Source organism: Sinocyclocheilus rhinocerous, unplaced genomic scaffold, assembly GCF_001515625.1.
Source record: "Sinocyclocheilus rhinocerous isolate Xijiao unplaced genomic scaffold, SAMN03320098_v1.1 scaffold591, whole genome shotgun sequence".
In the NCBI taxonomy this organism is placed as follows: Eukaryota; Metazoa; Chordata; class Actinopteri; order Cypriniformes; family Cyprinidae; genus Sinocyclocheilus; species Sinocyclocheilus rhinocerous.
Window position 1 is genome coordinate 2,462,923 of NW_015641476.1, and position 13,538 is coordinate 2,476,460.

At 37.8% G+C, this 13,538-nt stretch overlaps 1 protein-coding gene across 1 annotated transcript in view; it reads right to left on the bottom strand.

Moving 5' to 3' along the window:
* Positions 1-12,155: 12,155 nt before the first annotated feature.
* The window catches only part of LOC107755101 (gamma-crystallin N-A-like), a 2,749-nt gene continuing 1,366 nt past the window's right edge, over positions 12,156-13,538 (bottom strand). The window contains exons 4-6 of the mRNA XM_016571774.1: positions 12,815-12,950; positions 12,522-12,661; positions 12,156-12,402 (exon numbers count right to left, since the gene is read on the bottom strand). Coding sequence (XP_016427260.1) covers positions 12,270-12,402; positions 12,522-12,661; positions 12,815-12,950 — 409 coding nt within the window. The 3' untranslated portion in view covers positions 12,156-12,269. The remainder of the gene's footprint in view (positions 12,403-12,521; positions 12,662-12,814; positions 12,951-13,538) is intronic.

The window sequence follows — 13,538 nt, forward strand, 5'->3', positions numbered from 1 at the left end:
TTGTTAAGAAGTGATAGCAAAGATTTATATTGTTAGAAAATATTTATATTTTGATTAAATGCTGTTTGTTTGTTTTACAACTTTTTATTCATCAAAGAATCCTGGAAAAAGTATTACAGTTTCCAAAAAAAATATTTGGCAGCACAACCATAGGACTTTGGTTAATCTTTGAAACACAAGTTAAGATATTTATTTAATGAAACCTGAGAGGTTTCTGTCCATTTATTGAAAGTCCAGGTAACCAAAACTTGTAAAACGTCATAAAGGCGTAAAACGAATCTAAGTGGTTTAATCCAAGTCTTGTGAAGAGGGTATGATCGCTTTATATGATGAACAGATTTAATTTAGGCTTTTATTTACATCTAAATTGTAGACATGCATATATAGCATGTCACACATGTTAAACACAGAAGCTCAAAGATTCTAGAACAAACCTCATTGGCTCTGGTGCATCACACTCACATTACGCATACACAAACTTTCGTGTTTACCATTACCATTTACATTTGTGATTCAGTCTATGTTTGTGTTTATTTGTGAATAAAAGCCTAAATTAAATCTGTTCATCATATACAGCTATCATATCTCTTCACACGTGATGGATTAAACCACTCGATATATATGGATTTATTAAATTAATTTTACGATGCCTTCATGAACTTTTCGGATCTTCTAAGTTTTAGTTACCTGGACTTTTAATGGACGAACACGATTAATAAACTAATAAATGCTTTAGAAGTATTTTTCCATTGTTAGTTCATGTTAACTAAAACGACTTTGGGGAAGTCGTGGCCTAATGGTTAGAGAGTCGAACTCGTAACCCAAAGGTTGCGGGTTTGAGTCTCGTACCGGCAGGGATTGTAGGTGGGGGGAGTGAATGTACAGCGCTCTCTTCCACCTTCAATACCACGACTAAGGTGCCCTTGAGCAAGGCACCGAACCCCCAACTGCTCCCCGGGCGCTGCAGCAAAAAATGGCTGCCCACTGCTCCGAATGCAGAGCACTAATTCCGAGTATGGGTCACCATACTTGGCCACATGTCACGTCACTTTCACTAATGTAGTTAATGAACTTTATTGTAAATTGTTAACGTTTTCATCATTGTGCTATACCAACATCTTTGTTTCAATGTATTTAATTTGTCACAATAATTTATAGCATGTCCTTTCTACATGATTGTATGAGTTTTAAGAGTTTATCCAGAATTTCTTCTTCAGCAATATACAGTTATATAACGATACTTCATGAGCAAAACTGTATTATGACCATAGCTCACAACAGGTAATCAATGACAACTTTCTGTTTCTAAGAAGTTATTTGAAGCAGGGCTATTGCTTTGATATATAAAATATAATGTATCTGCTTTTATTCAATTAACAATCAGTTAATATTGAGTACATTTTAGACACTGTGTATGTCCAGTCATTTTGTCTGTGTTTGTTCCAACAATGAAAACTACAACACAGTGGGTCTGTAGTGTCATTTCGTTCCTGAATGAATTGGTACAGTCAATTAGTTGATAAAATGATTCAAATAACAATCTTATACATTCACTTGCTTTGCTCCTGAATGAGTCAGAGTTTTTGAATGAATCAGTTTAGTGAATGATTCAAATGACTCACTCCTAAAGACAGTCATTTGCCGCCACCTACTGGCATAATGATGTAACCTGTAGAAACACTAACTGAAAAAATAGACCGGAACTAACTGTTATTATAAAATAAAGAGGTCAGAAACAAAACTCATCACTGCAGGCTGTCATTTTTTTCTGTTTTTATTTGATATTATCTTAATTTAAAATATAATGTATATATAATTTTTTTTTTTTTTAAAAGTACACTCTCTAGACCAGCAAATTCTGTTCTTTAAGATGGTGCAAATCAACAGGAGCTCTATGATCTACATTGAAAAGATCTGTTTTAAGCATGTAACATCACAAAGGGAGCAAGTCTTCATTTACCCAGATTCATTAAAAGAACACCAAAACAACAACCCACCATATACAATTTAATTCTTGTAGCTAAGCAGCATATCCGAGGAGTACGTAATTCAAAGATAGTTTCCTCTTTGAATATACAACAGTCTCTGCATTGCTGTGCAAAGCTGACTCCTTCCATTCATTTTGTGTGCTTTTAAAGCATGCCTGTTGTTCTGCAAGCAAAAAGAGAATATCTGAGAACCCAAGGAAGGAAGTGGGCTAAAAACAGAGGAAAGGGAGAGAAACTCAGCGAGATCAGGCTACTCTGTTGCTGTAGCTGATTGTAGTCTAGTCTAGTCTCAGAGCGCCTGGCGCCAACGGAGCAGGCCATAAACTTCTAGACGATAGAGAGAGATAGAGCTCATACTCTTACTTGTGCGAGTAAACAAAGAGTTTACTTCACTTAGCGTGCAATTCCCTTTGCATTTGTGCTGCACAGTCGATGCAAATAAATTTATCTTGTGCCTCGTCATTTCAGAACTATTATCTTCAAAGTGGCACACAAGAATAAATTATTACAATAACACAGGTAAAAACGTGTACAACTGTGGACCTCTGCTGAGATTCAAGTACGCTTCGGGGGAAAAAAAGAAAGAAAAACAGAGGCAAAGATGTACAAACACAGACAGAGAGATATGAAGATTACAAGTGTTTGCGTTCATCAGTAAACCTGCATAACCAGAGACAGGCGTGTCCCGTCAGCAGTAATAGACTTTGCGTGCATCTGTGCCAACCGGTGTTTACGTCAGTGGGTACAAAGACTACATCTAATCTCCAGGAGAGAGGCACAGAGAGAGAGAAAGAGGACGGAAAAGGGAGATGACCATTCCAGGGGCCAGCAGGGCTCCTTGGGGTAAGCTGAATTAAGTAAGAGATCGAGAAAAAGAAATAGAGAGCGCGAGGGGTGGAGAGGCAGAGAGGAGAGAGTAAATCAATGGAGGAGATTTGAGACAGGAAGACTATGGCGTCAGTACAGGCTGGAGATAAGGCCTTCAGTTCCATACACAAACACACTTGTTCTCTCGGGCCGAACAGCTACACATACTTTGTCTCACTGTCAACTGACCAGACACCCACAGGTCCTCTCTGCTGGTGCTTTTCATCACCGCTCATGCACTGCTATAGGGAGTTTATGCTCCTTGGTGCTCCCTGACGTCCCCTGTTGAAATGACTACCCCTGTGATTATGGTTAGTACTTTTTTTTATTTATTGTATATGTGAGATGATTTTTACTTTTTCACTCAAAACACAAAGTCATTCAGGCCGGTTTGTTTTGCTCCTCTATTTTCTCTGCCTGTAAACTCTCTTAATATAAAGTTGAACTCTGTCAAAACAGTAACAATAGATTGGCTGAACTCACATGTATTTTGTCCTTGAATAAGCAAGATCCACAACACTATAAGGTGAGGAAACACGGGCCTGACTGAGAAACGTGCGAGTCTGGCCAGAGGTCAGAGGAACTTTTCCTCAAAGATAAGCAAGAGAGACAGCCCTTATGAAAAAGAAGTTTATTCAAGTGTGCTATTAGTATACTTCTTCTCAGAAATATACTTAAAATGACATTTAAGTATACTTAACTTATAACCTACTTAGAAAAAGTCTAATTATACTTGAGCTATACTTGTGTTCCTAGAATCTGTGTTTTCATTGTTATACTGTAGGGGGCGCTAGTACACATTTTATACTTAATAAAATAAACTTGAAGTATACTACTTTTTGGTAAGGGAGAGTATATACAGACTTAAGGAAAAAGCTACTTCTTTCAGGAAGAACCCTCTGCTTTGAAAGTAATGTTGAGTATGAGTTTACCAAGAATGTGTGCATGTTTTCGTGTGTGTTTTTGGCTCTGATTTGGACTGACACAGGAGCAGGAAAAACAGAGGAACTGAACTCCTCTACAAAAAAGATAACTTTGGGTTATTTTTCCCCCACTGCTTTCTTTCTGTCATTTCTGTATTCTGTTCCTCTTGTGACTTAAATATTATTGTATGATCACTGCCAACTTCATTATGTTAGCTAAATTACTCAAAAAGTACTTTCAAGGCTGCATTCTGAGGCACTGAGGTGCTATTTTAGTACCCCTTAAACCGCTGTAGTGTCTTTGGACTGAACATTGATCTGTGAGTAAACTGATCCTGTGTGGCTCTCTTTTTGTGTACTGTATCACAGCACACAGCATCCTGAATGCTTCACAGAACAACACTGTGATACTATGATGATCACTGCAAAAATAATTTTAACCATAGTTTTTGTTGTTTTCCAGTAAAACTATTTAAACATTCTTGCAAACCAATTGTTTTCAAGTGTTCTCATTAGATTTATGCTTTAAAGTAAAAAAGGTAGGCCCTACTATTTTCAAAAAAGATATCAATATTTTAACAGTATTTTATTGAACAATATAAATGAAGGTGGATTTGGGGTTGTAGACTTGCCAAAGGAGTGATTGTCAGGATTAAATAAACATGGTCCTCCTAAGTGTTCCTTGAGAACTCATTTTAACACATCACAATCATGTCAAGGTTAATATTTATCCTAAAATATCATATAACAACATTATGCAAACAGTCCATAATATGCTTTAACCAAGTTGGGAATAAAAAGAGAGACGTACATTTCTCTATTCTTCCTCTTCTCTGATTGTGTACTATGGTCATCTGGGGAATACTTTGCATTCTTTCTCTCCTGAGGAAGTTTTCCACTCCTTTACTTACCAGATTCTTTCTATACACAGCTTTAGATTTCTGAGAGGCCAGGGTGTTGGGCACAAAGCAGTGGCAGTTCCAGATCTTTCTGAGTAACAATTTCCCTGTGATTGAAGATTTCTGAAGATATATCTCCATTAGAGAAGGCTAAAAGTAAAGACAAAGAGAAAGTTACTTAATGTAAGGAATAGGTATTGTGGGTAATGAATTCATGCAATTTGTGTGTTTGTGTGTATTCCTGCATGTTTCTGGAAGGAACGGGTGGGATGTTTTTATGGCGTGATTCATTCAACTGTTTCTAAATCTCTCCCTGATTACTGTATATTGAATTCCCAGCATTTGGCAAGTCAACGACTCTCCCACTAGTTCATAATTCTTGAGAAAAAAATGTAAGCTCTCAGTGAGAAAAGGAGAGAGGGAGAGGATGTGTTTTTTAAGAACGTGGTTTATATCGCAAGTAATTGCATGTGATTCTTCTCCCAACTTCAAAGCGAGTGGCTCTGCAGTTCAGGGTTGGGAGGCCAGACCACTACCAGATCAGCTCTCAATTTCCTGTCCCTGCCTGGCTCTAAGCAGAGAGAGAAGATTTGAGGCAGAAACGTGTGAAATACAGAAGAGAGATTTACATATTTGTTTGTGACTGTTACAAGTTTCAGCATCAAAAAGTTGAACATTTAACTTAAAAATGTACTTCATGTTCTAACATCTAAATTAACCATTTTTATTCAAGTCAAAGCAATGATACGCCAATGAATATACCAATGTAATACTTATTAAGGGTCAAATCAAGCAGAAGTAATTGATAAACACAACAACTGTACTTTCACTGTTAATTCTTTACAATTTATCCATCTTCGTAGGAAGAACATGCACAATACAACTGTTTTTGAAGTTGCTAGATTTAGGGCCTCACAAATCAACCAATCACAACAGAGAACAGACTGCCCAGCATAACTTTTAATTTATGAATGAATAAATAAATAAGAAAATAATTGTTATTATGTATATTAATATTGGTGGGTGTTCATTCCCTGTTATATTTCGTGGTCAATACAGACACAAACTCACACACAGGGTTTCAGTTCTGCTGAAATCTCACATGGGCTAACTAATCAAATCCTTCTCTATGAACTATTTTCCTTTCAAGCATTTCTGTTTTATCATTTCAAGTTTTTCCTTTGCCTGTATCTGTGACATAGAGCAGTAGCCTATCATATATTTATCATCTATGTGAGATAAGAAAAGACATACATCAGGTGGCCCAGGGAGGAGCGTGACAGATAAAGCTTTATCAGTAGGTTCAGGACCGTTTTTATATGAAATCCAAATATGAGCTATCTAAAAGAAATCTTGGTCAAGACAGACTGGCCAGTTTTATTATCTCTAGAGTGCATGGTTTTGGACCTTCACACATCTAGGACAAAATCTATTGACTTAAACCATGAAAGAAGCTGTTATGTTCACATGCATGAACTATGTTTTACTCCTTCTCTTCTCTAATATGCACACATACACAAGCAAATAAAAACGTACATACGCTCATAGAAAAATATTCTCCACAAATTACTAAGATTTTTTATTTTTATAAAGTTATGAAACATAATTTCTGTTTCTATAAAATGGTGGCACTGGCAAGTCTCAAGTCACTCCAAGTGCCTGAGGGGAACTGTGCTTGGTTTTAGGCCCATGAATGGCACACCACACGCACACACAAGCTCTAGATTACAGCTTCATGGTCCCTCTCACAGTCCATAGCTGGGATTGGCAATAACATGTGAATGCAGACCAGCTCTAATTTAAGCATCCACATTTATACGCCCATAATGGGGTCAGTATAAGCACTTCTGGAGCGGGCCGAGACTGTCCAGAGCTCTCTTTCCAGAAGGCAACACATTATTCCCAAAACAGCCCAAATAACTCTTTCCAGAAGGCTATACATTATTGCTATGAGAATGAGGCATTGCTGTATTCATAGCCTATAATGCAAAACTATGTCTAATTAATTTAATGAAATTCATGCATGAATTAAATAAGTTTGAAATCTAAGACCATAATCTGTTAATGAATTTAGGGTTTATTCTAATTGACTGTGCATTGGACGAATGTGTAGCACTATCTAAAATTTAACAAAATGCCAAAACAACTTTCACAACTTCACACACACACACACACAAAACCTGAGCGTGAAATAAGTAGGCTATGGAGGGTTTTGAAATGACCTGGTGCATATCTCTGCAGCCAGGCAAGAGGGCTGTGGCATGCCTGTGTTATTGAGTAAACCACTTTGGCCTGTGTTTGTGTTTGATAGGATCAGGGGTTCAGTGGGTGGCACAGGACTCTGGTAACCTAGTACTGAGGCTTTAAAAACTCCTTGCTGTTTTTTGGACTTTTTCTTCAGCCCAGCCTCCAAGCAGCTTCCATGCTGAAGGGAAGGACTGAAATGTAAACATCCAAACATGCTCGGGCCCTTTTAAAAGGCTGTTTTCCAGCCTCCACTCTTAATTGGAAACGACAGTGGCTTTGTATTCAGAGGTGGGGTTAAAGCTCAGACGCTACACTGACAGGCTGCAAATCCCACTCACAATTTTTGATGTGATGTCTCACGCGTTCAAACAAATTAAAGGTTATATAGCTCATTATATCTGTATCAAAGATTACTATAGAATATGAGTATGTTTCGTAAGGGTGACATAATACGTATGGATAAGAAATATTTACTTGAGTTTGAAATTATTTACATGTATATTCCACCTTAATTCTTCCTCCAAGAAAAAAATAGTCCACGACAACGTACAAAGCAATCGGGCTAGTGACAAGATTAGCACGGCAACAATATTTCAGTACTTACTGAAGTCCTCTGTGGTCATTTTCACTACAATCAAGAACTGAGACGCAAGGTGGCGCCAATTTCGTTTGTTTGAATCAATCAAGGGAGCGCGAATCCGCGTGTGATACGTGACATGAAAGTAGTGCCAGGATTGATACCGTGGTGTTTTGGACTTTTTCTTCAGCCCAGCCTCCAAGCAGCTTCCATGCTGAAGGGAAGGACTGAAATGTAAACATCCAAACATGCTCGGGCCCTTTTAAAAGGCTGTTTTCCAGCCTCCACTCTTAATTGGAAACAGACAGTGGCTTTGTATGCAGAGGTGGGGTTAAAGCTCAGACGCTACACTGACAGGCTGCAAATCCCACTCACAATTTTTGATGTGATGTCTCACGCGTTCAAACAAATTAAAGGTTATATAGCTCATTATATCTGTATCAAAGATTACTATAGAATATGAGTATGTTTCGTAAGGGTGACATAATACGTATGGATAAGAAATATTTACTTGAGTTTGAAATTATTTACATGTATATTCCACCTTAATTCTTCCTCCAAGAAAAAAATAGTCCACGACAACGTACAAAGCAATCGGGCTAGTGACAAGATTAGCACGGCAACAATATTTCAGTACTTACTGAAGTCCTCTGTGGTCATTTTCACTACAATCAAGAACTGAGACGCAAGGTGGCGCCAATTTCGTTTGTTTGAATCAATCAAGGGAGCGCGAATCCGCGTGTGATACGTGACATGAAAGTAGTGCCAGGATTGATACCGTGGTGCTTCGCGTTCCCTTTTCCTCCAACAGCAAAAGAAAATCCACTCGTTTGTTTTCACGAGCTTTGCAAAAGAGTGAAAATATACAGAGCTGGATTAAAGCAGTCAGACGAGAAAAATATGTTGAATTTACAGCCTCTACCTCAGCAACAGCATTAGAAAAAAAGTGTTTACTAGCTTTTGGCAATTTAATGGCAGGATAATGCAATAAAAAGTACAGTTATGAATATACATTATTTTAGGAAACAAAATAAAAATAAAAAAACTTGGTGCGTCTCAAATGTTTGTTGGACACCATGCATGCACAGTCACAAATTTCCTTACATAGCAGCGGCTGTCAGACTCTGATGCTAGACGGTAAAGTACATAGTAAAAGTGCATATTGTGTAGTATGTCATTTGGGGCACAACTTTTTAACTGCTGCAGAAATGCATCATCATGGTCTGAAATATCTGAAATAATCCTGAAGGGCATCTAATAAATCTTGGCATGATTTCAAAGTTCTGTCAATTTATTTATTTTTTAATCTGTATGCTATGGCAGGAATTGTGTTGTTTAGGTAATTACTTGGCTTTAAATCCTTTAAATACCTCTCAGCTCATGCACACACACACATTGCTCAAACAGCCTATTACTGATGAGTGAGAGGGAAGTGAGGGAGTCAGTCCTGGCATCCGTGCAAAGTTGTTAGTGCTGGCTGAATGAAGGTGAGTGCACGGGATGCTTAATTGGTCCAGTGTGCGAGCATTGGTGATAATTGTGTTTCACAGGTGGCCACAGTGGTGGCCTGTCCAAGCTTTGAGTTCATACCAGGGCCTGGGACAAAAGATAAAAGATTCTAGAGCTCTTTGTTATTGACTGTGGTCAAAGCCTCTGGCCATCCCTGTGTCCACCTAAACATGAGTTCATGAGTCTCTATCCTAAAAATTCAAACAAGAGCCTTGATGCAAAGAACGCGAATTGATGTTAAGATCACATAGCAGCATTTACATTCAGAATAGTAACAAGTATCAGGAAACTGTTATGCTTTTCTAGCTTCTTCTGCTTTCGAACTCTCAATAAACCATTCGATTAAAAAAAAAGTGCCTGAAGATAATTAAAACTGCTGAGTAAAACTAGTTCTTTTAATTGTGCCAACAGTTCAGTACAGTCTCATAATGATGAGCTCAAAAATGTGTTCAAATGTCCACTGTTTTCACATCAAAGCGATAAAGGACATTTTAGTGGCATTATAGCAAAAATACCCCAGTTAAACCTTTCTTGGCCCCTCCTATCAGATATTGTTATCAGATAATGAAGAAATTCCTTCAAACATAGATATGCCATTAGCATTGAGCATGCAGTCTCCCCGGGCATTTCCCTTCTTTGTTGACTGAAGGACCAAAAACATGTTGAAACAAGATGACACGCTGCAAAGCGGCATGTAGCATCAAGATTTTCCTGATAATCATACTGAAATAGCTTGTCAGACATGAAAGAGTTTGTGTTTAAGCCTTCCAGGGTATTTTCTGGTGAGATCATCTTTCTGTAACATAGACCAAGCAAAATGGCTGAGAGCGCACGAACATTGTGCATTGATGGAGTGATATCTATGCTGCAAATGAGTCAAAACACAGAGGATATATGGTATGACATATGCTAGGATACCTACCACATTACATTATCTTCAATTTAGTAGTGCTTACCTAAAAATATTCAAAAATATATCAGCTACATGAAGATGGGGGACAACACAGGCAAAATCAGAATATTTTTTGAAATGCACTCATATTTTGAATGATATTTCCTCATTTTGTTATAAACTCAATGATTGAACTAAACCTCTTTGGTGTCAATGTACTTTTCCTCATGGGCCTAAATCAAGTAGGAGGAGTTTCCCAGAACGGATTGACAGAAACAATGTGACATTCATGTCTGTTACTGCCTCGCTTAAGAGAGTGTGAGTGAATTCAGTTTTCACTGTGACACTGCTGAAGATCGAGGGTCACACTTGGATAGAAGCTGTTTCATAAGGAAGTAACTAAGGATTTAAACACTCTGTGACACTGTGTGAACGAAACCAAACCAGACTGAGATAATAACTGCCATTAAGGTGTGCAGCACTGTGAGGTGTGTGCTTGTTTGGCCCACTGTCATGTAGTACTGTAATTATGTAACATGAGGACTGTGAAGTTTGGTTTATGGATTACAGTAAAGGCAATCACTGAAAGAATAGGAAAGAGGGCAAACAGCTTTACAGTACAACTAATGTGTGGTATGTTTATAAATGTAAACATACATACCATATAAACACACTGAGAGAAAGAGGGATTCAAATTCTAATTGTTAAAACATGACTTGCGGGTTGCCGTGTGGATGTATATGTTTTTGTGTATGTGTTTGTGGGATTGAACTCAAGCAAAAGGAATGCTGTGTATGGGTGGTCAATTAGTTTACAATTTCATCTGTGACCAACTGGCTTACTGGAAAGAAACATAGGATCCTTCCATTTCAAACAGCTGTATTTGCCTATAATTTTCTATTGCTTACACATACACTGCTGTTCAAAGGTTTGAAGTTGGTAAGATTTTTAACGTTTAAAATCTCTTATGCTCACCAAGACTGCATTTATTTGATCAGAAATAGAGCAAAACAGTAATATTGTGAAATATTATTACAGTTTAAAATAACTTTATGATATATTTAAATTGTGATTTATTTCATGCTACATTTTTCAGGATTCATTAATAAATAGAATGTTCAAAAGAAAAACCTTTATTTGAAATAGAAATATTTTGTGACACCAAACTTTTGAATGGAAGTTCATAACATGTATCTGTATTTTCAAATCAGCATATTCTCTGTGAAATATAAGGTTGTTTTTGCTGTTCACTTACATGATGTATTCATTTATATTAGAAATGTAACAATATTGATTATATTATATTATTTCACTAGAGTCCTGTCTCACTGTAAATAACTGGATTTTTTATTACATTTTTTAAACTCCAAATCCTAGGGCAACATTTTCATGTTCCACGATAGTATAAGAGCAACAGTAACTGCAGCAACAGCAGTGGTAACAGTAAAATCAGCACTAATAGGCACAATACTAGCTGTAATACTAATTTTACAGAATAAATAAACTGCCAGTGGTTAACATAATGGTTGTCAAACATTTGTTTATAATCACATAAACCTCTTTTCACTCTTGGCTCTCTCATTCCCTGTACTTCCTTCTCTGTGAGACATAATCTTAAACCAGTTTGCGTTCTTTCTACCCCTCTGCTGTGTCTACACTGGTGGTGGGTACCTGCTGTGGTGACCGTGAGAGACTGTAGCACAATGTCATCGGCACGACAACAACTGCAACTCCCACGACCCACAGAAATACATCACCGGCCTTTAGAGAGCACGACAGCGTGTGTCTGTCAGTCCAACACAGAGCTAAAGCCAGTGTGAATTCCTCAAAGTATGCTCAAATATACACAGATGAGCTCCGCAGCTGCTCTTTAAAGGATTCGGATCATAGAAGAGAGGGCAAAGCTGTGAGCTCACAGTTCCTATTAGCATCCCATGTCTAATGACGCGTCCCATCAGGGCAGGACAAAACAGTGCTGTAGCATCCTGGGAACAATCCTGGAGCTGTGCTAAGAGACTATCTTAAGATGGTGGTGGGTGGCTCTGACATGCCAGGTAACAAACAACATACCAGACGGGCTGACATTGCAGAAACTCCAATGCGCATGATGTGTTTCACCACTAGAGGGCAACACAACACTCATTCTTGCATCTGAAAACCTCCTGAGCTGTTGGAGAACTTTTCATCTTCAAGATACCTGATGAATTATGTCATTCCTGCTTGATAACGTAAGCACAAACAACAATATTTGTCTTTTTCATCAGTTTATTACTAAAATAGGTCTTCTGTTGGGTTTGTTTCACTTATAGCTGGTGTATTGTTTGTATAAAGAGCTGACATATGTGGGTATTTTTCAGGGGATTTTGTTTAGCTGAAGCGGACACGGCGAATTGAGCCAATGGTGCTGTTTTGAGCACCCCAGTCAGAGAAGCTGTTGTAGTCCTTCTTCTCCAGGATGTAATGGGCTCCTCTGTAGTTAGGCTCCTGGTACGCCACCCAGCTGTGGTCAGGAGAGAGAGGTGGGAAATGTGACTGATGTATTTTTGCTAAACACATGCACACACGACACTGAACAGAATAAATAGCTCAGAACTTTAACAAAAGTGAAACTGTACTCACGTTCCGCCCATTACTCTGACAGAGGACACTCTGTTAAGGCTGTAACGGCTCATCAGGTTGGGGATGTCATCATGCAGCTCTGTCTTCTTGCCTGAGAAACCTGCCCTCTCAAACAGCTGTGCACGAGGAGGGTTATTGTCCTAGATCATGAAATACAGGCAAACAAACAATTTGTGCGTTTATGATTTTGGATCATACCATCACATGTTTCATTTATTTTTTTTTACAACCAGTGGAAATTACATTTGTTTTTTAATATTTTGTATTATTATTGAATAAAATGTGTGTCTCACTTGTTTCACAGCACGAACAGAGGAGATGTGGTCACCCTGAGCACACCACCTATCAGTGCAGTTGTACTCCCCCCTGTCAAACATGTCCCACAGGTACTGACGTCCTCGGAAGTTCTCATGTTCATATGCCACCCATCTACACAAGAACACATATCACAGTTGAAATGCAAAACATATCTAAATGGGCTTGATTTGGCAAAATGTCATTACATTTAACAAAAAAAAAAAAAAAAAAAGCAAAAATGATTTAGTTTAGCTATAAAAATGTTTTGATTGAATCAAAATTTGGAGTAATCATTAATGTTGCATTTATAAATGTTAAAATAAGGTCTTGTGATACAAAACTACCACTCATGCTCCACTCTCCACCTGGACAGAGTTGCATCTGTCAGGAACATTTTTTTCACTCAATTTCTGACAGTCAGAGGTCAGGTCCAGTCGCCGACCTGCAAAGTTCCTCTGCTCGAAAAGGGTCACCTGAAAAAAACACAAACTAATGTAAAAAAAAAACACCACTTGAACATGTACATTTATTCAAGTATTTACTAAGCACAATAGGATTAAAATAATTTGGGGAGAATACAGATACCTTGAACTAAAACCTAGCTTCTTTTTCAGCGAATTTTCCTTTTTTTTTTTTTTTTTTTAACACCTCTAAAACAGCATAAAAAAAAAAAAAAAAAGAAGAAAAAAGATTGATGCTGCTAAAAAAGAACATTATTTT